Here is a 26,834-nt window from a genome sequence, read left to right on the forward strand (position 1 = left end):
CATGTCTTTCTACATTTTCCTTTAATGGCTTTTAAAGATGAGTAACCTGGTGGCATCCCAGATAATGAGCCACACTGATGTGGGTTCGAGAGCCAGCTCCATTGAGAAGTGGGTTGCTGTGGCAGACATCTGTCGCTGTCTGAACAACTACAATGGGGTGCTGGAGATCACATCTGCACTCAACCGCAGCGCCATCTACCGTTTGAAGAAGACTTGGGCCAAAGTTACCAAACAGGTGGAACATTAACCATAGTTAAATATCCTTAAATTCTTGCTGCATATCAACTTGCATATCACATCATGATGTAAAAAGCATAATAACTTGTCATTATGTGTACTCTTCAATTACCTACCTTAGACGTAGAAAACAAAAAACATTGGTTTTTGACATGCGAAATATAAATCCCTCTGGTAGATTACATGCCATGAGAGAAAAGACAATCAAAGCATTTCACCTTGATGTTTAGTATTTGCCATAATCATCTAGTCACCAGACAGTCTGCCTATCAAACACATCATTTTATCAAAGGACAAGTAAATTAGCCTTTTTTCATTTTATTATCTTCATGCAAAAAGAGTAAGTGGGTCAAAATGTAATATTGCTTGCTTGATTGTCTTGTGTTCTTTATGGTAACCTTTATAAATGAGTATGAATGTGTGTTTGTGGTTTTGGCCAGGCTAAAGCTCTGATGGACAAACTGCAGAAGACCGTGTCCTCTGAGGGCAGATTTAAAAATTTGAGGGAGACGTTGAAAAAGTGAGACTTTGCTCTTGTTTTCTAATAACAAATAAGAAAAATAAAAACATACCGTAGCCCACTCTGAAACAGATGAATATATATGTTGATCCCTGACACTGTTCCTCCAGCTGCAACCCTCCATGTGTGCCATACCTGGGAATGTATCTAACAGACTTGGCCTTTATTGAGGAGGGAACTCCAAATTTTACTGAGGAGGGTCTTGTTAACTTCTCCAAAATGAGAATGGTAAGTATAGAAAAATGTACAAATGGGAAGAAAATCATCCATACATTAGCAATGTTCTTTATTTACCAATCCCAGTTTTATTATTTTTAGATATCCCACATCATCAGAGAGATCCGACAGTTTCAGCAAACACCTTACAGAATAGAACATCAAGCCAAGGTACTTTTTTCCTAACAGCAATCTCCATTTTTTTCACAAAAGCATCACAAAAGCATCGCTGAATATTACTGGATTTACAGCACATTAGAAACAAAACAAAACAACAACTTTATTTTCTTTTAGCACTGTTTTTTACCTTGTTTTTTTTGGTCCAGGTGACTCAGTATCTTCTGGATAAGACGCTGACCATGGATGAGGACACACTCTACGATCTCTCGTTGAAGATCGAGCCCAGGCTGCCTGCTTGACTTACAGCTGCTTGGGGCCTATGGGAACCTGCCAAACCTGGATCCTCCCCCAAGGGTGACACACCCCTGTGATCTCATCAATTAGGAAGAAATTGAGAGAAAGGTTTTGAGAACGACATGGAAATGGAAAGAATTGTTGACAGAGATATCTCCAAGACCAAGAGAAATTTGCAAGAGACTTAGGTAGCATAAGGAGACAAGTATTTGTAAGGTGTTGCTTTGATTGGTTGCATTGCATGAAGGTTTTGAGGAAATTACATGTTGCTGTTTGTGCTCATCATGCCTCAGCTCAGAGTGTGATGCACATGACATTACACTACCTCAGATAGCCTGAGAATGCAAGAATTGGGAGAGCGTGGAGTGAGTGGTTGAAATTCAGTGGAAGTGACAGCGATGTAGCATATACAGGTAGTGTGGGAGAAAGCTGTCTGAGCTTGTGTCTCTGTATCGTTGTCTGTGTTCTGTAGCTTGTGCAACTCTGTGCCATGTCCTGGAGCAAGATCCCCAAAATGCTCTCTGTCATGACGGTCACTGCATAACACTTGCATGATTTCAGCTTGAGATGTAACCTGTTTGACCGGCTTTCAACCTGACCCTAAGCCATGGCTTAGCATGCTTCACTCTAACCAGTGTGACTCTAAGCCACTATAAATCATCAGTGGACTGGGAATGGCAAAATACCTAAAAGCCTTCAAATATAATGCAGAAAGAAAAAAAATAATAATTTAAATCAAGATTTGATATTTATTGATGGAGACCTTTCAGATTTTTCCCTGATGAAACAACGCATTCTGTGTTTGTTTTTAGGCAATATTTAGCTAAAGAATCCTCATACAATCAGAAAGCTGTATTTTTTTATAAAAAACGTGAAGATGAATGATTTACCAGTGCCTTTTCATAGTGTAAGTCAAAATCTCCAAAACTGACAATTTTCCAGCATTGAGCTTTAAATGATTTATAGATTCCCACCAAATTTTTTTAAAATGGACTTTAATTTTACCTAATGAAAAGTGATTGATAGAGCAGCATGCTATTGTAAACAAATATGGTAAACAATTAAAGAAAGTAACTGCAGCATTGGATCATAAGCAAGTATCTCCCTCTACTGTTTAAACATTGTTATAACCATTGCTAATCCGAAGCTTCTGCAGCATTTGTGTGCAGTTTGGTTGTTTAGGCTTTTGCAAACTGGCAGATGTACTAATGTGCTTTGTCAAGGTCCTGTGTGCAACTGAAACCTGACTACAATTTAGACTGGGACAGTTTTTGCACTCTTTGAGATGTAGCTTTGCTTGACTGACAGTATGATCGTTGTTTACCACTATTTATTTATCACATCAGACTGTATTTATTTTTGTATATAGAGATTCCACACATATATGATTGATGAAGAAATTGTTATGCTGTGAAAATCAGTTTATTGTTTTTTTTTTGTCTCTTTGACATTCATGTTATACAGATGTAGCCACTTAGAATTTCCTCTTTAAGTCAAAGACTAGCCAGTTTCCAGATAATTTCAGCCATGGAGCTAACAGAGAATCAGTTGGTGTGTGAACGACTCATTTATGAAGCAGCTGACATTCTAAGTGGATGTATCTGTGGTTTTGCAATCCAGAGTTCTTGTACAGGAAAAAAAAAAAGAAAAACTCTGTTAAATTTTCTTTCTTTTTTTTTTTTTTTTTTTAAAGACGCCTTCTGAAGGTTAAAAAAAATGTAGCATTTGATTAATCAGACTTCGTTTTCCATTTTGATGAAATATTGTAGTTGCATGCACACAACAGCTGCATGCTGTGCATGTCTGACTGGATGCTCCGTTTACCTTCTTCCTCTGCTTCTCTAAATTGATATTGTCTCTGTAGCTGTTAAAAAGGTATAAAAACAATTATTTTGTCCATTAAATCTGGCACGTTCGTCTTTTAGTGTACCTCACATGTCAAGTATAGCCTCAAGTCCACATCATCTACAAAAGCAGCCTGTTGTTATGCAGTAATATGTTGGAACTTTCCTCATTACAAAGAAAAAAGAAACTTATTTCAGATTGATTTGAGGAAATGTTTATTTCTAAAAAAAAAAAACTTGTCCATTGCAATGTGTCTATAATTCTGTTTTACAAACAGGTTTGGGAATACAGGATGATATGTTTGTATTGTGACATTATTTACGTGTATTTGTTTCTGTGTTAATCTATCTGTTTGCATTTTTCACTTGTGGATGCAGGGGAAATAAATACGACATGCCTTATGGGTTCGCTTATTTGAAATTATTGTACGATAACTTCACTGACGGTACTATTGTGGACTAGTGGCATCTTCAGGGTGTAGGGTGTACCTTGCCTCTCGCCTGATAGCTGAGATAGACTCCAACCCCCGAACCCTGAAAAACATAGTACTAGTATGACAAATTAAAGAATGAATTAACTTTACTGATATTAATGTTATTAATTAATGTTTCAATGGCTTCCTCTGGCAAAGGCTTGATTTTAAGCCCTTGGGTAAAAATGATCTAAAGCCAGGGGAAGAAAGTAAAAAATGCAGAAATATTTTTAACATCAAGCGAGACATCAGACGTAAAATGTAAAATAATTAAATTGAAAAATCCTCTTCAACATCTAATACTGAGATTAGATGATGTCTGATGTTTGGCTTCACTCAAGCCAAACATCAGAACTTGATTTTAAAAAGAAAAAAAAAAGATAAATATTGACGGGGAAAAATTCATTAAAACAATCCTCTTAGCTTATTTTGACCGAAAATATTTTGTCTATCAGCCAAGTTATCCAAGAGAGACTAAGAAAAAAAAAAGAAAACATTTTTGAATCTGGTCTCTGTAACTACATTGCGAACAACTGAGATTTTTCATTCGTGTAACCGGGCAAGATGAAGACAAAGGGATTGAAAAACAGCATTGCATGAATCTCAGGCAATTTGAGAAAATTCATCTTTTAAAATGCGTTGAGGAGATATTCTTGCTTGATGAATCAGTTTCAAATGCGGATAGACAAACTGAGGGTGGCAGTTGCAGTTTGGAGCATTTGTCTCTTAAAGAAAGCAACTTTGTAGCTTGGTGAAAATGAACTACACTGAAGGAGAAAATACGCAATAAAGTCTGAAAACTTTTAGGGTTTTAGCTTATACATTACATATATAGTATCGGAGCTTACCCAGTGTTCCCAAATTAAACTGAACTTGAGTGATCGAGCTAAAATACTGAGGAACTTTTACCCATTCTGAGGATGGTTGATTGTTGGGCACAGAGGTACTCAGAATGTAACCTTGTTTAGTCAAGATAGACTGAATACAGCATTAAAAAAAATATTCTGCTGTAAAATCATCTTTAGAGGGTAAGAGAAGTTAAGAGACAGTTAAGTTAAGAGAAGAGAAAGAGGAAGGCAGGCACGACTGACAGATGAAAGAGGATTTTCTGTCTGTTGGCCAGCGAGAGGCTAATCCTGAGCCAGTGGCTCCATCTCTCTCTGATCCCCTCCCTGTTCTTCAGTCTGCCCTTCTTTGTAGATCGAGCCTCTCTGGACTGAGCTACTGGAAATTCACCGACCCTCTGCTGATTCTACTCTTCAGCTTTCCTGAGGTGAGTGATGAAGTGATGAAGTCTCCCTCTGGACTTCTCATGTTTCCTCTCTGCAACCCCTTTCCTCACATTTATTTCTGCCTTCTGGGAATACATACTTTCCTTACATCAGTGGTGCAGTCTGGATTGCAGACTTGCTTCTTTCACACATCACAAATCCACATTTTTGTACAGTGTAGGAGCATCAGTTTTATATGCAATTATACTGACTCAAAGCAATAGCTATAAAAGCAACAACTTTGTTACACAGCTTGTATGAAAGCAACAAAACATTGGCTGCAGTGCAGCTCACTTTGTAGCTACACTGCAGCCAGTTGTATTAGTGTCTTAAGCTACCTGCTATTCAAAGGTAATAGCCATCTGTCAACAACTATTCACCTTATTTGACTTTTCATTAAACCTAAAGCAGCGTCTCTTTCAACTTTCACAGTCTCGCAGTTTAACTTTCTGAATTTATTTAAAAAAATACTCCATGAAACTTAATTCAAACAAGCCGGTGTAGTGTGTTCTTAGAAATTTTCAGCAAGGTCATTAGGTACAATTGCCTTCCCCCTTGTCTTTTCCCTCCACATGTAATCTTCAAGTCTGCGATGGAAATCCCACTAATCCCATTTTTTACAATCTCTTTAAAGGGTCCCTTTCCCCCTTCATCTCCTCCCTCTGACCTTCACGTGACTCTTAGCACACTTTATTCTCACCCTCAAGCCTTGACATGTCATCACTCCTTTTTACCTGAGTATTGTAGTGACAATTTGTGGTTTCTCCCAATTTTCTTTTTGCAAATCAATCACACTCAATTATTTTCATCACACCCCCTCTTCAAGTTTTTTTTAAATTTTCATTTCTTTAATCTTTTTTACAAAATTCTGTCTCTCTCATATGATCCAGTTCCTAAAAGTCCGCCCACTCACTATTCAGTTTTGCCTTGTGTAAGCTCAGCTGACTACCTCAGGATGTCAAAAAGGATCGTGTTTTGCTTTCGTCTGTTGTCCCCTCTAAGCTGGTTCTTTATCTTAACTTCACTAACTACCAATACTGTATTTAATTTTGAGAGTTTAAATTTCTTTTGTTAAATTAATTAAAACATTTTTTGTTTAATTTTTGTTCTTGATGAAATTTTCACGTCTGACATTAACTGTTCTTTTAAGGATTAAAGATATCCAATCACAAATCATCTGATCACCTGTTCTGGTGAATCTCTTAGGGTGACCAATGAGAGTGCTTCTTTCTGCTTCTAGAATAATCTCATCATGCAGACTGCAGGTGTATCTGTTACTTAAGCATTTGATAGCTTAATGCAATTAGTAATTTTGTGCCTGAGAAGGTGTGTGCCATGGAAACGTCAGTAGACTGTCAAGTTGTATGACAAAAAAAGTGGGAGTAATATTGCCATTTTCAATTTGTTTTTACCATAAAATTGTAATTCTCACTGTTCTTTATCATACTACTTCTGGGATGTATTTATCACTGCAATCTAAAAAAAACACTGCATGTGTTGCCTCTCTGTGCATTTGCACTGTCTGTTGTAACAGTTCCTAATTATCAGCTTCCTCTGAATGCCATCTATGACCTTTATGCATGATGTTGATAAAGTTCAGGCTTTGTTAAATCGGCGTCTCAGTGCGCTACAAGGTGGTGTAAATAAACATAAACACAAGCCTGACATTTATAACACTCAAATCAGACTATAATGAAGCTTTGTTATGATCTGTGTAATATTAAGGTTTAATAAAAACTTTTTTAAAAAGCTGCAATTAAAGCATATTGTCACTAACACTGGCAGGCTGGACAACTGTAATTTTTGTTTTGTAGGTGATTAAATCACAGAATCAAAGTTTTTGGAGAGTAACCTTTACCCTTTGACCCTTTGACAGACAATAACCAAACCATTTAACTATGGCGAACTCTTTCACTCGCATGATGTCTGGCCGTAACACGGCAGTGATTATGGCCATGGGAGCTGGCACCCTGGCCTCTGGATACCTCCTAAGTGACAGCACTGCTGCTGCCGAGAGGAACAAGCTATATCCCCCCAGGTACATGAGTACAAATGCATATGTGTGTTTTGTGAGCCCCAAAGGGAAATTTATTTATATATACATATTAAAAATTGATGGTGAATTTCATGAATTTCATGAATAACTTCCTTGTGTTCACCCATTGTGACCTTGAGCTACATATCGATCCTTTTATCCTTTCAACCTGTAGAGAAGCACACCTTGCGTCAACATTTTCAACATGAACTGACGGCACTATCTATTTTGATTAAAAACATAAAAGATAAATATAAAGTCAAAGTCAGTTATTTAGATCAAAAGCCGAGGGTGTGACCTAGGTTTTAGTTTACCTTGCAGTGTTTTTAAAAAAAAATAGAAACATGAAATCTTCCTTCAGAAGAGAGGCATTCTCTATGCTAAACCTCCCTTTTAGGTTATAGAAACTCATTTTATATCATCTAAAGGAATAACAAATAAAATGGTTCAAGTAAAACTTTCTCGTCATATTCAGAAAAATGCAACTTTTATTCATTTATAGGCAAGGCAAGGCAATTTTATTTATAGAGCACAATTCGTACAAGGTAATTCAAAGTGCTTATACACCCATACTCCTCAAACCATTTCAACATTACAATTCAAAATTGGATTGACTGAGCAAACTATGAAAATCCAAACACTAAGTTAGCTCTTGAATACTTTCAACAGTGCAGATTTCCCTGACCTGAGGAAGCACAACAACTGCATGGCATCAGCTTTGACCCCAAAAATGTACGCACACCTGAGAGACAAGACAACACCCAGCAACTGGACCCTGGACCAATGTATCCAAACTGGGGTTGACAACCCCGGACACCCCTTCATCAAGACTGTGGGAATGGTGGCTGGAGATGAGGAGAGCTACGAGGTTGGAGTTGATATTCAAACTGAGTTGTTGTGTCTTTGGTCCCACAAAGTTACTAAAAAAAAAAAAAAATCACTTTTTTTCCCCAGGTGTTTGCTGAACTCTTTGACCCTGTTATTAAGGACAGACACAATGGCTATGACCCTCGCACAATGAAGCATCCCACCGACTTGGATGCTTCCAAGGTCATACCCAAAATGAAACTCTTTCTGGCTTCTAAGGCATTGTATAAAGCCTACATTCAGTTACCCAGTTCTTTCTACCTTCTCAGGTCACTTCAGGAATGTTTGATGAGCGCTATGTACTGTCATCTCGTGTGCGTACTGGTCGTAGTATCCGTGGACTGAGTCTTCCCCCTGCATGCACACGCTCTGAGCGCCGTGAAGTGGAGCGTGTGGCCGTGACAGCTTTATCTGGCCTGAAAGGAGACCTGGCTGGACGTTACTACAGCCTGGGAGAGATGAGTGAGAGAGAGCAGCAGCAGCTTATTGATGTCAGTGCACAATCTTACCTCACTTACACACACACAAAGTTTACTTTTGTACTACTTTTGATTACGTTTGACATCTAATACTGCTGGTCCCTGTGTTCCTTTACTGGCCAATCAGGAGCACTTCCTATTTGATAAACCTGTGTCAACTCTGCTCACGGCAGCTGGGATGGCCAGAGATTGGCCTGATGCTCGTGGGATCTGGTAAGAATAGGAGAGACTCAGGCTAGAGGAAATACAACTATTTGTAGCTCAGAGTAACTGTAAAAGCTGTAGTGATTACTGTGGAAACCTTGATAGAAACCCCTCGACCTTTGCTGAAGATGGTATTTATTTGTTCACTTGTAGTTGGTCTGTGCTAAAGATTAGCTGATATCTCATTTAAAAAGACAATAACAAACAAAACTAAGACATCTGCTAATATAAGTACAATTTCTTTTTTGGGATGGATTTGTGGAATGCACTCTTACAGATATACATGGCAGGAGAGAAGTAGACTGCACGGCCTACTAAGATTACATTAGATTTTTAATCATGTAAGAACAGAATATGTAGAAAACACTCATACACCCACATTGCTACAAGGCAGATCCAGACCCACTCACTGCTCACTGTGACTTCTTATTGATTTACATTTACACCTTAATACATCATAATAAATATTGTAAAACTTAAACTTTAAGCTCCTCGAGATGCAAACTACTTGGTTACTTTATGTCCACATTTAAAGTATTATCATACTTTTCATAGCAATTTCCTATTCAATTCATTTCAGTTTTATTTATATAGGGCCAAATTACAAGGCACTTCAATAATATAGTCCAATTCAAGCTAATTGGAGTTCAATTCATTGTAATCATAATCCAATCAAATTGAATGAGCATGAGCTTTTCTGGCTCTCAGAGCTCTTCTCCTTTTCAGTGCTTTCAAAGCCAATGGCCTCTAATTTTTCACTTATCGTTATCTGATTTGTTGACATAGATACCTTAACATTTAGTTTGGAGTTTAATTTAACCTTCCTTGTTTACTAAGGCACAACAATGACAAGAACTTCTTGATCTGGATCAATGAGGAGGACCACACTAGGATCATATCCATGGAGAAAGGAGGAAACATGAAGAGAGTTTTTGAAAGGTTCTGCAGAGGTCTTAAACAGGTGTGTATGTTTGGTGGTCATCTTGCACCACAATGAGCCAGTGTGGGGATTTTTAGGATAAGCTCCCATCCCAAGCAAAAAAAAGGTTTCAGTTACTAAAAGTGAAAATGATCTGTGGTCTTGTATCATAACCTCTAGGTGGAGCATCTAATTCAAGAGAGAGGATGGGAGTTCATGTGGAATGAGCGTCTGGGCTACATCCTCACTTGCCCCTCTAACCTCGGCACTGGACTCAGGGCTGGCGTGCATATTCGTCTGCCCCTTCTCAGCAAGGTGGTGCAGGAATCCAACACACACAACAATTGAACTGTGAACTCTCATGACCACACACATTCACTCCTTTGTTACTGCTTTCATGTCAGAGAACTGCCTGAGATATGTGATGGTTGTGATTTAGGACCCCCGCTTCAAGAAGATATTGGAAAACCTGAGACTACAGAAGAGAGGCACAGGAGGAGTGGATACAGCTGCCACCGGAGACACCGTTGACATCTCTAACCTTGATCGTCTGGGCAAGTCAGAGGTAAATGTGTTGGGAATGAAGACAACAGCTAACACCAGTTACAATTAAGATGAACACCAAGCCAAAAGAGACAGAGTCAGGCAGAGTAGATATCCGCACCACAACAGGTGAAGGCTGTGAATAACTGTGGCCCCCCTGCTGTTTCTTAATCTGTGATCCTGGCAGGGAAGTGTTTCTCAACGTTAAAAGACTGAGTTTAGACTTTATAAAGAACCTCCACAGACTCTGCCTATCAGCAGGATCTACCAGTCAAATGCTTTGAAAAGTTATAGGTATGTAAAGTCAGATCTGTAGAACAGTAATACCAAAGGAGGCTAGATTTGTGTAAAGCCTGTTCAGAGGCTGATGTCAAGGAACAAGACCACTGGATCAAGTTTAACTTTTCACTACCTCCTGCTTGGAGGAGCCGCTTTATGTATTTATAGTGTAGTGCAGTTATATAGCCCATCATATGCTGATTGTGCTGTTGTGTATTCAGTAATATACAGCAGGCAAGATAGAGGATCTAAAGTTAAAAATAGTTCAAACGAGGTTACAAACATTAAAAAGTTACTAGTTCTTAAGAGCCACGTGGTGAAAAGTGTCCAACCACAAGGTCAGATGTGCAATATAGCATTTAATTCAAGACAGGATATGAAAACTGTAAATACCTATAAATACTTTATAACTACACATACTTCTGTCATCTGTCATGTGCAATGAAAAACTTCCACTGTGCTATAAGTTAAGTCTTCTCCATAAGATGTTTTTTTATGTGTAACAAGACATACTATAAGCAAAATCCAAGTATATCTTGCTGTGACCTGCTGTTGGACCATCCAACTCCCCCATCATCTATTCAAACTGATTAGTATAAGGGGGCAGGGTTGTAGGATAGTTGGTGTTGCTTTTAAAGCAGCATTTCTCTAGTTGGATGTGGGCTGAATTGGTTGGTCCAACACCATCCAACAGGTCACTGCAAGAGGCTACGCTCAAAATCAGCCTTGAGTGCTATGTCTGACGATTTCTGCTTTGAATCTGCAGGGCACCACCTACCAAATCAAAAAGGCATGGTCAGATTCTGAGCTATCAGAATTACATTACCATTCTGATACTCTGTGTTCATGCAGCTCTCTATAATTCGGCTTGCTCAACTTGAGAATAGTGCTCCAGTGGAAATTTTTAAGAGTTTTTTTTAAAGAATTATGCCAATATTATCAGTGCAAAACAGAGTAAACACAGAGGGCAGTGTCATCTGCTGGTTGGCAGAGACATGGGTGGTACCATTGTAGCCCATTCATAGATCCTCGTTCACTGAGGCACTGGGTCATAGTGGAGCATGTGATAAATATTCTCTTAAAGATAATTTTGCACTACTGAGTGATTAACTCCTGCTGATGCTCTTTGGGATTCATCAACAGGTGGAGCTGGTACAACTCGTGATTGATGGTGTTAACTACCTAATTGAATGTGAGAAGAGGCTGGAGAAGGGGCAGGACATCAAGATCCCTCCCCCGATCGCTCAATTCAGGAAGTGACATATGGCTAGGGACCCTGAAGTAGAACAGCTGCTCCAGTGGCTGGTTGTTTAACCGATAGTCCTACAAGATGTTCATGCCATGTAAAGCTCTGTACTCGCAATCATAATAAAGCCATTACATGTACATGATTTCTAAACAAAATAAACTCTCATAATGGATTGAGCTGTGTTACTGACACATGTTTTACAACTTTTGTTTTGGCAGACAGAAAATTACATGAACTTGTCAGCGGTGAAGGAAAGCAACCGAGTTTGTTTACAAAATATTATAAAGAACTGCAATGATACTTTCACTCTACTTGTCAGATGGATATATCTTACCCACTAGATTGCTCTATACTCGACTGGTAACCAGGGATTTTTTTTTAAGAAAACAAGATTAAAAAACATAAAAAGCTTAAAAATACAATTCATTGTCAATAACAACATGCGTTCAGCTTGAGCTCTTACAAAAGAGAAGTTTCCTGTTGGGTCAGGAAACAATCATGTTTCAGACTAAAATGGAAGAGATTCATATAATTTTTTTTGTATTTGCAGGATAAACCAATCACCTAATTACACAGTGGCTCTTATTCTACATATTGGGTACATTCCTATGTTATATTCACACTTCACATACGTATGAGTACATCAGGTGCATTGTTGGTTCAGTATCTTGCAAAACAACTTTTCATCATGTGGACTGGAGCAGCCAGGGTTGACCCCCTGTGTACTGTATAATATATATAATATAATATATATATATATATATAGGTATAATATAAATTATATTACTCGTATGAGGAGTAATGTAATAAGGAGTCATGTTCTCATGTAACCGAAGCTGAAACCCATTATCCATTGAAAGATCATTTGTAAATCAGGATCATAAGAACCACTAAATAAAATGACCAAATTGTTGACACGTTAGTTCAACCATCATGCCCAGTCCTGAAAAGTATATGGTCATTTAATTCTAGGGGAACCATTGTTATGTATCATCATTTATGAACATTCCTCAGCTTAAGCAGATGTCTCTCTGCCACCATGTGACACAAATGGTTTGTAAAGAATGTGCAGGTTCTTAATATGCTGTATTCAATGCCAAAAATAAGTTGTTTCTTTTGGACTACCAGATATATAATCTAAATGTAACCAAGACATTGGTGCGTATACATAATAAAATAAAATAAAAAAATGAAATTAAGGACAAACTTACTGCAGAGTGAAACAGTGATATTCTTGTTCAAAGAACAGAAGAAAAGTTAAACTCTGGTATCTCAGCTGCAAGTGCATGTCAACCTGCGCCTAATAGGCACTAGTTTGTTGCTGGATAAAAGTTGCCTGTGACCGGAAAGTTGGTCATTTCCTTTTTCTTCTGGCAACTGGGTTGAATTTAAGCAGTAAGATGTTTTAAATTCTGACTGTAGTAAAAATGTAATAAAATTCCTCAGGCCATTTTGATGCAGACCTTGCTCGTTTTAATGCTTTAAGTATGCTTTTCTGATTCCTGCTCTTATAATTACCCTAAGGTTTTGACTGCAGTACTTCTACTTGTGGTGGAGTTTTATACGGACTGCACGGTGGCCTTTCTGTGTGAAGTTTGCATGTTCTCCTGTGTATGTGTGGGTTCTCTCCGGGTACCGCTCAAAACATGCATGTTAGGTTCATGGAGTTTTATACATAAACATTGTAGTTTTCTTTTTACATACGTCTGACATAAATACTTCTTGTTGATCAAATCCAATCAACTGAGATTTCTTGAATTTAGATATACATAAGATTAAAAAATCTTAACGCATAATAACATAATAACATTACAGCACAACAGAGCAGCATCACACATAAACAGACAACGGAGCACAACTTAAATTCCTCTGCTCACGTATTCCACTACTTCCTTGACATTGTCTGAAAAAGGTATTACTCTATCAGGTCATTGGCAATTACCAGGCTTAATAAGGTGGACCTATAGTGGACAATAATGTCATGACCTTTGGAAGTCTATAGTCAGGTACTGAACCACTTGTCCTGCACTATAGCTCACAAATAGGATTGCAGCCGTCGTTTTAATGGTCTTACAATCTAACCATGAATAAAAGATTAAAGTAAAACAAGAAAATGCCACCAGAAGTAAGTAGAAAATAAATAAAAATAACCAAATGATGATTACTACTCAGCAGCAGGTGGTTAACCTGGCATTTAGACTTCACCTACACAATGCCTTTAATCCAGGAGTAAAAGGCCAAGCTCATTATTGACAGACAAACAGAGGAGACAGGCCAGACAGAGGTGGGCTGGTTAATACCACACATTTCCAGCTCCCTTTTGTTTATAAGCTTTAAAGAGAAGAAGGTGGGGGGAGGGGGATTATACTTTATAAATAAAGGCATAGTGATAATATGAGAAATTTGTGTTTTAATGATTGGGCCGAGTGTTTTTTTTTTAAATCCTACAGCTAAGAGAGTATTTCTGACTATCTCTTCCTTTTCTGGGAGCAGATTAACGTAGATTGACGTAGATCTATTAATGCTATTAGAGACCTACTCTAATGAGCTACAAAAGTGCTTGCATTACGTCTGTGTCTTAATGAAGAATTTACGTTGCAATTCTTATCATTTCAGTGAGGTTAGAAATTACTCCATAGATGCTTAAATTGGAATTTGAGTGCAGAAATAGCCAGGTTTTACTTCACACTGAGCAACGATATTGTTTAACTGGGATATTCAGACACTTTTTACAATATATGTGTATCACAGTGTATCATCAAATATGGTATAAATACCCTGCAGTTTAAATTGATGTCAAACAAACTATTAAAGACACATAATTTATTAGGTAAATGATCTTATGATGAATTGGTGGAGTACTACTGAACCATTGATATAAAAAGAAATTCCCTTAACATGAACTCCATAAGTTTTGAGCCTTGTAATTATTACATAATGATACTTTTAAGATTATAAAATATGCAAGAAGGTGGATGAAGTTAATTTGATTTTAAAGGTCTGACAAGTTTTTTTCAGTTCTCCACACTACCTCACTTCATTTCATACTAAAAATGAGACTGTTAGTATTTTTGTTTTTCATCTGAATAAAGTTTCCTGCAAGTAAAAGGAGTACAAGCACAAAAATTACTTCAGAAACAGAGATTTATTTTTTAAGTTTTTATTTTCTATGTTAGGCTTTGTTAAAACTTTGCATTTTGCTTTCTCTGCAGGGTATGGGGAACGTTTTACACCTGCTGGGGTGCAGCTATGGTATGAGCTTGTCTTTAGTCTCTAGTCTAGACCCATCATAGTATGTTTATTTCTACTACCACAGTTACTGGTATGTATTCTAAATGGTGTGCCATCAATTTCTACAAACATCATATTTAATCTTGTGCTAGTAAAATATGGTATAACTAACTCAAGGATTATGAATAGCATAGTCTGAACTGTTATTTGGTGAACAAATTTTATCAAACTTACTTAAACTGTCACCATCTTTCTCTGTTCCAGTTGCTGAACATTTCCTGAACAAATAAGTGATGCAAAATGTATTGAACCCATGAAATACTCGTTAAAGTGTTAAATTACATAAAAAGCCTACCATCAAGGCATATTCAATTTATTTAAGAGAGCTACATTATGTCAATTCAAATTCAGCGACCTATTTAGAAGAAAAGACAGCCCAAACTTCTGGGACGTTCATCCTGTGTGCAGTTGAAGAAAGCGGACAGTAGATGGCAGTAAAAGAGTGGTACACAATCCCAACTAACTGGTGTGCTCATTAGCAAATAAAATTTACAGTATGTAATATCATTGTTTGTGGCCCATAACTACTTCTGTGGGTAAAATTGTCATGTGCTGAATATTATAGCAGATCATTCTAATTCCTTGGATTTTCAATTTCCTGCTCAAATCTTTTTCATTACAGAATCAGAACTCATTAGAGTTAATATGTATGATCTGTTTGTGCAATCTTAGCAGTGCCCTGTTTTAAAAATTTCCATCCATCCATTTTCTATACCAACTTAATCCAACTCAGGGTCTCGAGGTGGGTGGAGCCTATCCCAGCTGTCATTGGGTCTGAGGCAGGGTACATCCTGGACGGGTCATCAGTCTATCACAGGGCCACACAGAGACAAACAACCATCCAGGCTCACACTCACTCCCAGTGTCAATTTAGAGCCTGCTTAAGGAACTTACGCAACATAAATGATTTATAAATCAAGTAAACACACAATAATACAATACTGTGCAAAAATCTTGAGACACCCCTAATTTCTTTTTCAAAGACCATTTTCTTCTTCTGTATTGAGCGATAGCTCTCCCTTTTGATTTTTTTTTTTGTCAATTAAAAACATTGTTAGAAAGAATAAACAATTTTTGGTCTGTTGGTACAGGGTTATTGGCATAGGTATCAGAGGTTGTCACAACATAAAATAATACGGCACAGGAGCAGAACAGTTAAGGTAAGGATGGCTGGAAATCTAATCCACGATAGTAAAATGTGCTGTTAACCATATGAAATCTGATCTAAGATATGAAAGACTATTCAATGAAAGTCCAGAGAAGGTCCCATGAGCTCTTTCCATCCTCCTCGTCTCTCCTGCAGTCCTTGAGTCTGTGCGACATAGTTTCATAAGATGCAATCTGCAACATGCATTCAATGCAAAAGGGTTCCTACTTCTAATTTACATTTCCAACTCATACTGTCTTTTATCAATTTCCTTCTATGTAATCTCACAGGGGTATGATAGTACCAATCCCCCTCCCCTTCATATAAATTGGATCTTGGTCTATATAAAGAGTATTCTATTTTTTTTGTTATATATATTTCATGCAGCTGAAACTTGAGTGTACAGAGTTCTTGATGTTGTGATTGGGAAAACTGTTCTGCCATCTTTTTTTCCTTTATTTTGATTTTAGTTTCTAATTCTTTAATAATAATGGCGCTCTCTCTTTTTTTCCTGCACAGTGTGTGTTATCAATTTCCCTCTTATATATGTTTTGGAGGCCTCCGAAACTGATGACATATTTTCTGTGCTGCCAATGTTTATTTCAAAGATCGACTTTAAGTCCTCTCCTAACAATGTTTTAAAATGTTTGTCTTGCAGCACTGATGTGTTCATCCTCCATCTGGACCCCCTCTCAGTATCCAGTTCAGATTTTATACACATTTTCACTGCTGCATGGTCTGTTATAGCAATAGTTTTAATATTGCAAATAATCACTTGAACTGTCAGGGGACTCAATTCTTGAATGTGACTTATGGCAATGTGAAAAAAAAGCTTTATTCCCATTCACAGGGATTGGTAAATCTCCAAATATGGGGTCAAATATCTGATTTAAATCCCCAGCCAATATTATCTGTCCATGTCCCCTAACACTTTATTCACTTCATGGAAAAATTTGGGATCTCTTTTATTTGGTGCATAGATATCTGGGATTTCCCCTGGGAAAATCAGATCACAACCTTGTTTTTCTCTGTTCAGCATATAAACCCCTTGTCCAGAGACTACCTGTCACAAAAAGGACTGTTAGAAAGTGGTCAGAGGAAGCTGAAGAAGCCTTACAGGGTTGTTTTGATGCAACTGATTGGATTTCTCTTTGTAAGCCACATGGAGAGGACATTAATGCCATGACTGAGTGTGTGACTGACTATATAAACTTCTGTGTGGACAACACCATCCCCACCAGAACAGTGAGATGCTTCCCTAATAACAAACCCTGGATCACCAGTGAGCTAAAGGAACTATTGAACAAGAAAAAAAGAGCCTTTAGGGAGCGAGACAGGGAGTTACTGAGGAGTATACAGAAGCAGCTCAAAGTCAAGATCAGAGAGAGCAAGGAGGTGTATAGAAAGAAGCTTGAGAGTAAACTGCAGAGGAACAATATCAGAGATGTGTGGTCAGGAATGAAGAAGATCACAGGCCTCAAGCAGAGAGAGGATCGGATGGATGGATGTCTGGACAGAGCAAATGAGCTGAACACATTCTTCAACAGGTTCAGTTCAGGAACAAGCTCACCATCCTCCCATCCTGTTCCCAGCCAAAGAGACATCCCACCCTCCTCTGACCCACAGCTTTCCTGTAACATCTCCACCTCCACCTCAGTCATGGATTCTTCTGCTTCCACTAGTTTGTCTTCAACCCAATCAGGAGATGCTGCTGTCCCCTTTGCCTCCCTCTCCCACTTTTCTGTTTCTAGAAGTCAGGTGAAGAGGCAGTTGGAAAGACTGAACCGGAACAAGACTGCAGGTCCAGATGGTGTCAGCCCCCGAGTCCTGAAGGCCTGTGCAGAGCAGCTCTGTGGGATTCTGCAACACCTTTTCAACCTTAGCTTGACCCAAGAGAAGGTACCACTGTTGTGGAAGACATCCTGTCTGGTTCCGGTACCAAAGAAAACCCACCCTTCAGATATCAATGACTACAGACCTGTTGCACTGACATCCCACATCATGAAGGTCCCGGAGAGACTCCTGTTGACCCACCTGTGTAAGCAAACCAGCACATATCAGGACCCCCTGCAGTTTGCTTATCGCCATGGAGTTGGAGTTGAAGACGCTATCATACACCTGCTTCAACAAACCCACTGTCATCTGGATAAAGCAGGCAGCACTGTGAGGATCATGTTCTTTGATTTCTCCAGTGCATTTAACACAATTCAGCCTGATCTGCTTTGTCTGAAACTCCAGAAGACTCAGGTGGAGGCCTCAACAATCACCTGGATTAATGACTACCTGACAAACAGACCACAGTTTGAGTACAGAGCTGAGTACAAGCTGAGTACAGAGAGCTGGTGGACCGCTTTGTGGCATGGTGTGGGAACAATCATCTCATCTTGAATGTTAACAAAACAAAGGAGATGATTGTAGATTTCAGGAGAAACAAGGTCAGATCAAACCCTGTTTCCATCATGGGAGAAGAAGTGGAGGTGGTTGAGGAATATAAATACCTTGGTGTTCATGTGGACAACAGACTGGACTGGAGACACAACAGTGAAGCAATCTACAAGAAAGGACAGAGCAGACTGTACTTCTTGAGGAAGCTAAAGTCCTTCAAGGTTTGCAACAAGATGTTGCAGATCTTCTACAAGTCTGTTGTTGAGAGCGTCATTTCCTCTTGCGTCATCTGTTGGGGCAGCAGCATCAGAACCAGGGACCTAAAAAGACTCAACAACCTGATAAGGAAGGCTGGTTCTGTTCTGGGGACAGCTGTGGAACCTCTGGAGACAATAATGCAAAGAAGGATTTTGCATAAAATCAAGAGAATTATGGACAACCCTGAACATCCTCTCCATGAGACTGTTATCAGAAAACAGAGTCTCTTCAGTCAAAGGCTTCTTCAGTTTGGATGCAAAACGGACTGCTACAGGAAATCTTTCCTGCCAACAGCCATCAGCATCTCTAATAACTCTTTGATTTAATTGAGCTACATCAACATTTAATTTCCCTCTGGGATAAATAAAGTATTTTTGAATTTGAATTGAATTGAATTTGATATTGCATAATATAACGTATATGATGTAAGCCTTCTATTAGAGCTTGCCCACATATCATTCGACCTATGCATCCTTAATTTCCCTTTGTAAAAACGTATTCCCTTATTCACTAGTATCATAATCCTATTACGTGAGCTTTGGAGCGAGCTGCGGAATACACACTTCACCCAATCCATTTTGAATTTGAATGCCTCCCCCTCATTTAAATGTGTTTCGTGTATAAAAACTATATGTTTTTAAGTAAGATAATACTTTGCGTCTTTTCATGGGGTTTCTACTCCCATTGATATTCTAAGACATCTATTTTATAATTTTAATAGTCATATGTGTGTTTTCCAGTAAATACTACCGTAATAGTGTGTATATTCTAAGTACTTTTAGTGTTTTTTTTTGTTCCTTTCTAAATTATTCTGTTTTAATACTCTGTTCACAACCAATATACAACCATCAAACCTGGTCAAAGAACATATCCGGTGCAGAACAAACCAAAAACATACTAAAACAGATAACCGTCTTATCCAAAATTTAAGCCAGACATTAGACAATCAGACAAACTGAAACAAAAACCTTATCTGGTCTGTGGGTTACAGCCATCCCTTGATGGAAGCCTTGCTCTGCGTGTTGCCCGACTATCACTGCCACTATTTGTAACCTACATGGCTCCTTCAGATCTAGCACAGGTTCTTCACCTTTCTCGACGTCAGTCCTCATCCTAATCATTGTTCCTCTACTGCAGTCGTTGTGGGGAAACTCAGATTTTTCCCTCCCCACTTGAACCGTAATGTGGCCGGATATTCCAGTGTGAATCTACGCCCTTCTGCTGGACTTTGCGCTTCTCCCTTTTTCTTTCTTTAAAATTATTAATAAATCATTCACTTTTTGGGGATATTAGCTGCTTTTCTCCTCTTTTCAGTTCTGAAGATTTTCAGAGGAATCCTTTTTTTGTTTTGTTTTGTATGTCTGTGTGTGTGTGTGTGTGTGTGTGATATGCTGCTTGACACAGATTTATCAATCATTCAAGACAAAAAAAAAAGAAAAGAAAGAGAAGTCAGTGTTGTGTCCACTTAACAGACAACTCTGTAAAGAACCAGTCTTAAACTGTATCTTTAGGCACTTTGTTACAAGTAGCCCATCACACAGACAAATATATATTTTCCATTTCTTTAGTTGATTTTCTTTAAAATCAAAAGGATAACAGTTTGGCTAAAATGTGGCATATATTAGCATGGTATTCAGTCTGTCCTTAAGCATTTTGAGGAGAGATGCATCTGACCCTTCGGTTGATCCTTTTACTGTTCACTGAAGCCTCATCAGAAATGGTCTCCATGGAATGGTGGCTGCCAAGGAGTAACTCTTAAAGAAGAGAAACAGCGAGAAAAGGCTGAGCTATGCCAAATGACGCAAGAATTGGACTGAAAATCAGTGACAACAGGTCTTATGAAGTAATAAATCCTCCCCAGAGCCCGGACCTCAACATTATTGAAGCAGAGGGGATTATCTTGACAGAGAACGGAACAAAAGGCAGCCAACATCCAAAGAAGAGCTTTGGGATGTCCCTTGAGAAGCCTGGAGAACTTTTCCTGAAGACTACTTAAAGAAATGACACTTATTGTACCACAAAAATCAAATTACAACCAATTTGTCCAGTTACCGGCCACCCCAAATTCCACTCATGAGCACTCACATGGAAAACAAGTCTAAAAAAAGCTCAACATTTCATCATGGGACGTGGAGGTAATTCTCTCACCTGCCAGTGTTCAAGTGCAGCATCTACAATCTGATGATACACACATTTGACCAGCACATAAGAGTGCCAGGGAAAAAATATATATATATATCAGGACTTCTTAGAAAGTATGCTCAGGACAGATTAAATAGAGTTGTTTGCTCACAATAACAGCAGACATGTTTGGTGTAGATCAGCCAACTTTTAGGAGAAGAATACAGCTGTGAAACATGCTGGTGGGAACATTTTGGAGAAGTGGTTTGGGATGGCTTCCAAACATTTTTTCTGAAAACATACTACTGCATTATATTAAACTGTGTGTAAAGGTAATATGAAACCATCTGTCTGAGAGTTGAAGTTAAACAAATGTACAAAACAATCACTCGGAAAGAAGGAATGAAGCTTCAAGCTTCCTGGTTGATTGGATCCCAAGTGGACAGTTCAGTACAGGTGTGAACGCACAAAAGGTAAATTGAGGAAAGGATTCAGATCGGATTGCTCAGACCATATTCAGGATATGGTTGAGGATGCATTATCTGCATTCACTTAGCAGTCTGAACGCAAATGTGTGCAGGGCCAAACGGACAGACCACCTACTGACCTGATGTGACTCCACCCGAGCAACAGAGTTAACAGCAGGATGTTTTCTTGCTCCACCAGCTTCTGGGAAAAATACATTATTTTAAAAGTAGACCACAGAGGATGGATCATTTACAGAAAACCTTCTCCTCATCTTTTATGTAAACTCATGTGGTGACAGTGAACAAAACAGCAGTAGGCCCTAAGTACCAAAGCTAATTTACAGCTGGCTGGGTGTGGATAAGGAAGAAGAAGGCCATGTGCTTTCTTGCAATCCAGACTCTCATCGTTTATTGTAGTCTATGGTAACAACACAGTAGTTTCAAGTGATTTTTCAATCAAAAGCTAAGGGAGATGGCCATATATTGGAATCACATGTATTCATGTAAACCACGTTTAAAGGACAGACATGAAGGAATAGTCATAGCTGCTGGCTAATTTGAAATGATGCAACAGTAGCATATGGGGATACATTAAATAGACAATTTCTGGGGCTCAATTGTGGGGAACCATGTCTGTGAAAACTGTGTGAAAATATCACTTAAGGGATTAAAATTAGCTTCCTAAGTGAGTTGAATCAGCAGTGTAATTTTTGTTTTGACTGTTGTAGAAGTTGATTGTCTCCACTGTGGTCTGATCACACAGGATGCATCTTTATACCAAATCTAAACAAGGTCACACCAAGAAATGTTTATTATTAAAAAAAAATTGTCACAGTTTCCAAATGGCTCTGAACTGGGCGTAACGCAACTACATTTGAATAAAGATTCAGAACAGATGTAACATAAAAGACTGTACTCAGGGGTATCAGTCAGACTTTGATACATTTGAGTGCAGAACTAGTTACTGTGCAGTCTGTTAACTGTCTCTGGCACATTTGAGAAAATCACTGAACAGCATGCTGCATTACGTATTTGACATATTTTCCCCGAGGGCAAGTCGCTGGTGTTAAGATTGATTTAAAGCTCTCTAAAGAGTCACAAAGAGCCAGAGAGTTGAGGTCACACACAAGTGTTAAGTAACAGGCATGTGTGTTTTCACCAGTGGATACTCAAATATCAATTTGAATGCCACTGCCTTTATTTGTCCTGCTGTGAAGTAAGGTTGACTCATGCTCTTTCCATCAGGCACATAGAACATATATTTACACGTCAGTGGGGGTTTAGTTCCTCTCCAACCACCCACACGAGCCAAGCTGTCAAATAAAAGATAAAGCTGCTTGGTTGTTTGAAACCTTGATTTTTCTCAATTTTGCTTTGCAGGATTTTAATATACAGACATTATAGACTCCTTTATCTTCGATGTAGCCCCACGATTATGTAAATGTTTATCTATGAATTTTACTTTAATCAAAATTATTTTGTAATGTAACTAATAACACTCAATTATTTCAAGATGAGCTGTCAACTCAGACACAGTTTTGTTAAATCATCTCCACATCATGCATAATCAGCTTCAGATCTCTAAAAACATGACCTTGAATGTATATAACTTATTGTTGAACAGCACTGCTTCTGTCAGAGTAATTGTATTATTTCTGGGGTGTGAAGTCATTGGACTGAACACGAAAGTTTGTTTTTTCCGTTAGAAGACCAATAATCCAACTCTACGGAGCCCCTTGAGTCTCAAGGTGAAATATATTGGGGTGTCGAGAAAGCGTGCACCCGTTTTAAAAAGCGCGCTCTCATTTAACCAAACCGTGCTCTCCTTAAAATATAGCAAGTGCACGTTTACCTAAATCGTGCGCTCGAATTACTAATGTTGTGTACTCGCTGTAATACAGTCGTACTCACGTTATATCCCTCGTGAGCACAATTTACTGAAACGTGTCTTCACTTTGCAAAGTGCGCTCTCATTTAACCAAAACGTGCTCTCGTTGAAATACAACGCGCGCACGTTTACCTATAGCGCGCACACGTTTACCTAAATCATACTCTCGATTTAGTAGTTTCGTGCTCTCGTTGTAGTAACAAAGTTATATACCTCATGACCACAATTTACTAAAGCATGGTCATGATTCACAAAACGTGTTAACGTTATTTAAGAAATGTATAGCCTAATTAAAATTGGCACAAGTAAGCAAAGCGTGGCCACGATTCCACACTCTCATAACATCATGAGCCCAATTTACCAGCAGGATATGATTCTTCACCATTTTGAAATGGACTTAATCAGGGTTTACCATGGGCTAGGTATGGAATACAAGAATATTCTTTCAACCTTGGCGTCCAGTCATGGCATCATCATGAGCCTAGCCACATTAAAAAGAAAGCTGAGACAAAACGGTCTTCGCCGCAGGGTGTATGATGATTTGGGTGCAGTGATAGATTTTATCATCAACCAACTTCAAGGCCCAGGGAGGTTCCATGGATATCGGTGGATGTACACTAAATGTGTAAGGAATGGGTTTCGAGTAAGGAAAGAAAATGTGCGCATCATCTGGATCCCGAAGCCACCCAGTATCGCCGCACAAGACGCCTGAGAAGGAGACAGTACTTCTCCAGGGGTCCTAATTTCATTTGGCACGTCGACTCATATGATAAACTGACCCCGTATGGTATATGCATAAACGGGTGCATAGACGGGTTTAGTAGGAAACTGATGTGGCTCAGAGCGGCACTCACAAATAGTGACCCCAGTGTTATTGGGGGCTACTATATAGAAGCCGTGGAGAGATCTGGTGGGTACCCAACGCTGATGCGCACCGACATGGGGACGGAGAATGTGGTTCTGCGCGACATTCAAGTGTTCTTGCGACAAAATGATGAAGACAGCCGGGCTGGCCAGTCAAGCTTTTTGATAGGGAGAAGTAGTGCTAATCAGCGAATTGAGAGTTGGTGGGGAGTTATGAGAAGAGCGGGAATTGAGCAATACATCCAGCTATTTGGAGAGCTGAAAGATGAAGGTCTTTTCACCGGTGACTTCTTAGACAAGGCATTAATCCAGCTGTGTTTCATGGGACCTGTCCAGGTAGGCCATCCAGACACAGCACATAGTAATTTAAAGTGAATATTTTTTAGCTACAGTTGACTCAAAGTACTTCACACACCCTCACCTGTTCTCAAGGCTGCCTTGTAAGGCGCCCAAGTCAGGGCTGTAGCCAAATGAAAATCCTAAAATATTTATTTGCATTCGTTATTTTTTTCCCCAGGATGAATTGAACAGCATCCAAGACACATGGAATGCACATCGCATCCGTCCGTCCAGAAACCCAGGTGTTCCAGCTGGAATACCGGATATAATGCACCTGGCTCCGCATCTGTGGGGGGCTGAAGATCATCTCTTTCCTCTCGATGAAGCCAATCTGACCGTCTGCAAGAGAAAATGCACCTTCCTCGACTCCATACCATGCGACATCGATGTATTTGATTTTTGAACAGGCATAATGCAAGAACGAGAGTTACAGTTGACAAACAGTCAAGACCAAGCACTTGAATTATACATTACATTAAGGGACACTGTTCGTCCCATAATACTTGCTTAGGCATACATTCGCCATAGCACAATGCACTTACTGTTCAATTCCAAGCAACTTCCAAATAGATTAAAAAGGTGAGATGCTCACACTGTAATGGTAACAGATTTCGTGGCCACAATTAATACAACGTGCGAACGTTTCAAGCAATTTGGATTTATTGTTGCCATACAGAATGTCGTGGGCACGTCTTACAGATCGTGGGCACACTTTTGTTCATTGTGCTCACAAGGTATATAATGTGGGCACGACTGAGGGGCAGTGAGCGCACGGTTTTAGTAAGACGAGCGCACGGTTTATGTATACGCGCGCACGCTTTATTTAGACGAGCGCACGATTTAATAAAGCGAGGGCACACTTTGAAAAGTGAGAGAACGCTTTCTTGAAACCCCCTGAAAAAGATATGGTTTGATCTCCACCGGGCTCCGTACAACTCCCTTCAATTTTACAACAAATCTACCATGCTGTTGAGAACACTGTCATGACCAGAGCTCTCAAGTTTTGAATGCAGACAAGAGTGACCCTAACCCGGAGGAATGGGGGTCTTTCATTAATAATATCATTATTAGTGTTGTAGTTATTAATAACTACTCTGCTCAGACTCAGTGGGAGACGTGCTTGTTTCCATAGCGATAGCGGCACGCCAGAGAAAGTTATATGATAATTTTTTTTCAGCATGAGAAATAAAATGTGTGGCGGGAGTGCGTGACAAAAGACCGAAAAGCGTGACTGTCACGCTCAATGCGTGAGACTTGAGAGCCCTGCTCATGACATGTAACATGTACAGCAGCAGTTGAGGTTGAAGCGCTTCTACTGGAGCAGTGGTGTAGTCTACCTTTTTGAGGTGGGTATACTGTATAGTTGGCCAGTCATAGGCCCGTGGTACCAAACTAGGGGTCGGGACTCGGGACCCCTCGGGACCCCTCGGGACCCCTCGGGACCAATAGTAGCCCCTTAATGCACGCCGTACCTCCAGTGGCGCGCTGTAATAGTCATTGAAAAGTTAAGTACCATAGTACTACAATACTATGACATAACACAGGGCTTTTAATAATGCACTACGACTTGGTCATTGCCATTCTGGTAACAGCACATTTATAATGCTGTCTTAACGTGTTAAAGGACAAACGTTTGTGGGGTTGCAGCTTTGCACTTACCTGCCCCTTGCATGCATGAGGGACAGCATAAACTCACTTTGATTGTGTGGACTGTGTGCTGTGTATCTCAGTGGCAATGGGACTCCCTGTGGCACTTAATATTTGTACTCATCCCTCATAGAGCGAGGCCTAACAGAGTGATTGTTTTAAAGCAGCAGAACACCATCACATCTTGAGACAAGTTGTTTTATTTATATATATATATAGACAAGGGCTGTCAGAATTAATTAATTGTAATATATATATATGTGTATTACATTCGTTTATATATGTTATATACATTAAAAAAAAATATATACACACACATTCATTTTAGTTTTCCACCTTCCACTCCTATAGGGGGCGCTGTTGTGCGTTAGAGAATCACCAAATTCAACTAATACAAAGAAGAAGAATTTCTATGGGACGTTATTGTCAAACAACTGATAGTGAATCGCTGGGAGATTGACTGACTGCCGCAATTTCCGAATGAATGCTATTCTGAAGTGTTGTCATTGTATTGTTAAATTATAACAAGGCTTCCATGAGAAGTGGTAGTTGATGAAACGTGGCTGTGCTATTCTAAATGTTGAAAAACGAATTTTAGGTGGGTATACTGAGCATATTAGGTGGGTATACGGAAATCCACCAAAAAAAGAGGTGGGTATACGCCGTATACCTGCGTTCAACGTAGACTACACCACTGCACTGGAGTACAACTTTTAAGTTATTAACTGATGCAGTGCACCTAGAATAACCGGTTCCAGTCTAAGACCTGACAGTTTTCAGCTAATTAAAGGCCGGCGCACACCTTTACGATGTCATCGTTGCATCGTTTGTCGGGTGATCGGCATAACAATTCGGACCGTATTTGACACGCTCGCAC

General features: G+C 39.1%; 2 protein-coding genes across 6 annotated transcripts in view; both read left to right on the forward strand.

Annotated features, from left to right (window-relative positions):
• Positions 1-3,633, forward strand: part of rasgrf2b (Ras protein-specific guanine nucleotide-releasing factor 2b) — a 47,693-nt gene extending 44,060 nt beyond the window's left edge. For 4 of the 5 annotated variants that reach the window (XM_075467633.1, XM_075467629.1, XM_075467631.1 and 1 more), the window contains 5 exons: positions 38-235; positions 678-757; positions 868-985; positions 1,076-1,144; positions 1,300-3,633. In XM_075467633.1, the coding sequence (XP_075323748.1) occupies positions 38-235; positions 678-757; positions 868-985; positions 1,076-1,144; positions 1,300-1,392 (558 nt within the window). In that variant the 3' untranslated portion in view covers positions 1,393-3,633. The remainder of the gene's footprint in view (positions 1-37; positions 236-677; positions 758-867; positions 986-1,075; positions 1,145-1,299) is intronic. The other variant, XM_075467630.1, reaches the window with a different exon arrangement.
• Positions 3,634-6,603: 2,970 nt separating this feature from the next.
• LOC142382865 (creatine kinase U-type, mitochondrial-like) lies at positions 6,604-11,914 on the forward strand. Its single transcript, XM_075468992.1, has 9 exons — positions 6,604-7,013; positions 7,680-7,878; positions 7,965-8,060; positions 8,147-8,368; positions 8,484-8,569; positions 9,398-9,521; positions 9,660-9,794; positions 9,919-10,044; positions 11,445-11,914. The coding sequence occupies exons 1-9, from the start codon at positions 6,874-6,876 to the stop codon at positions 11,559-11,561; spliced, it is 1,245 nt and encodes a 414-aa protein (XP_075325107.1). The 5' UTR covers positions 6,604-6,873; the 3' UTR covers positions 11,562-11,914.
• Positions 11,915-26,834: the final 14,920 nt, after the last annotated feature.

Source organism: Odontesthes bonariensis, chromosome 6 (genome assembly GCF_027942865.1).
Source record: "Odontesthes bonariensis isolate fOdoBon6 chromosome 6, fOdoBon6.hap1, whole genome shotgun sequence".
NCBI classification, from domain to species: Eukaryota; Metazoa; Chordata; class Actinopteri; order Atheriniformes; family Atherinopsidae; genus Odontesthes; species Odontesthes bonariensis.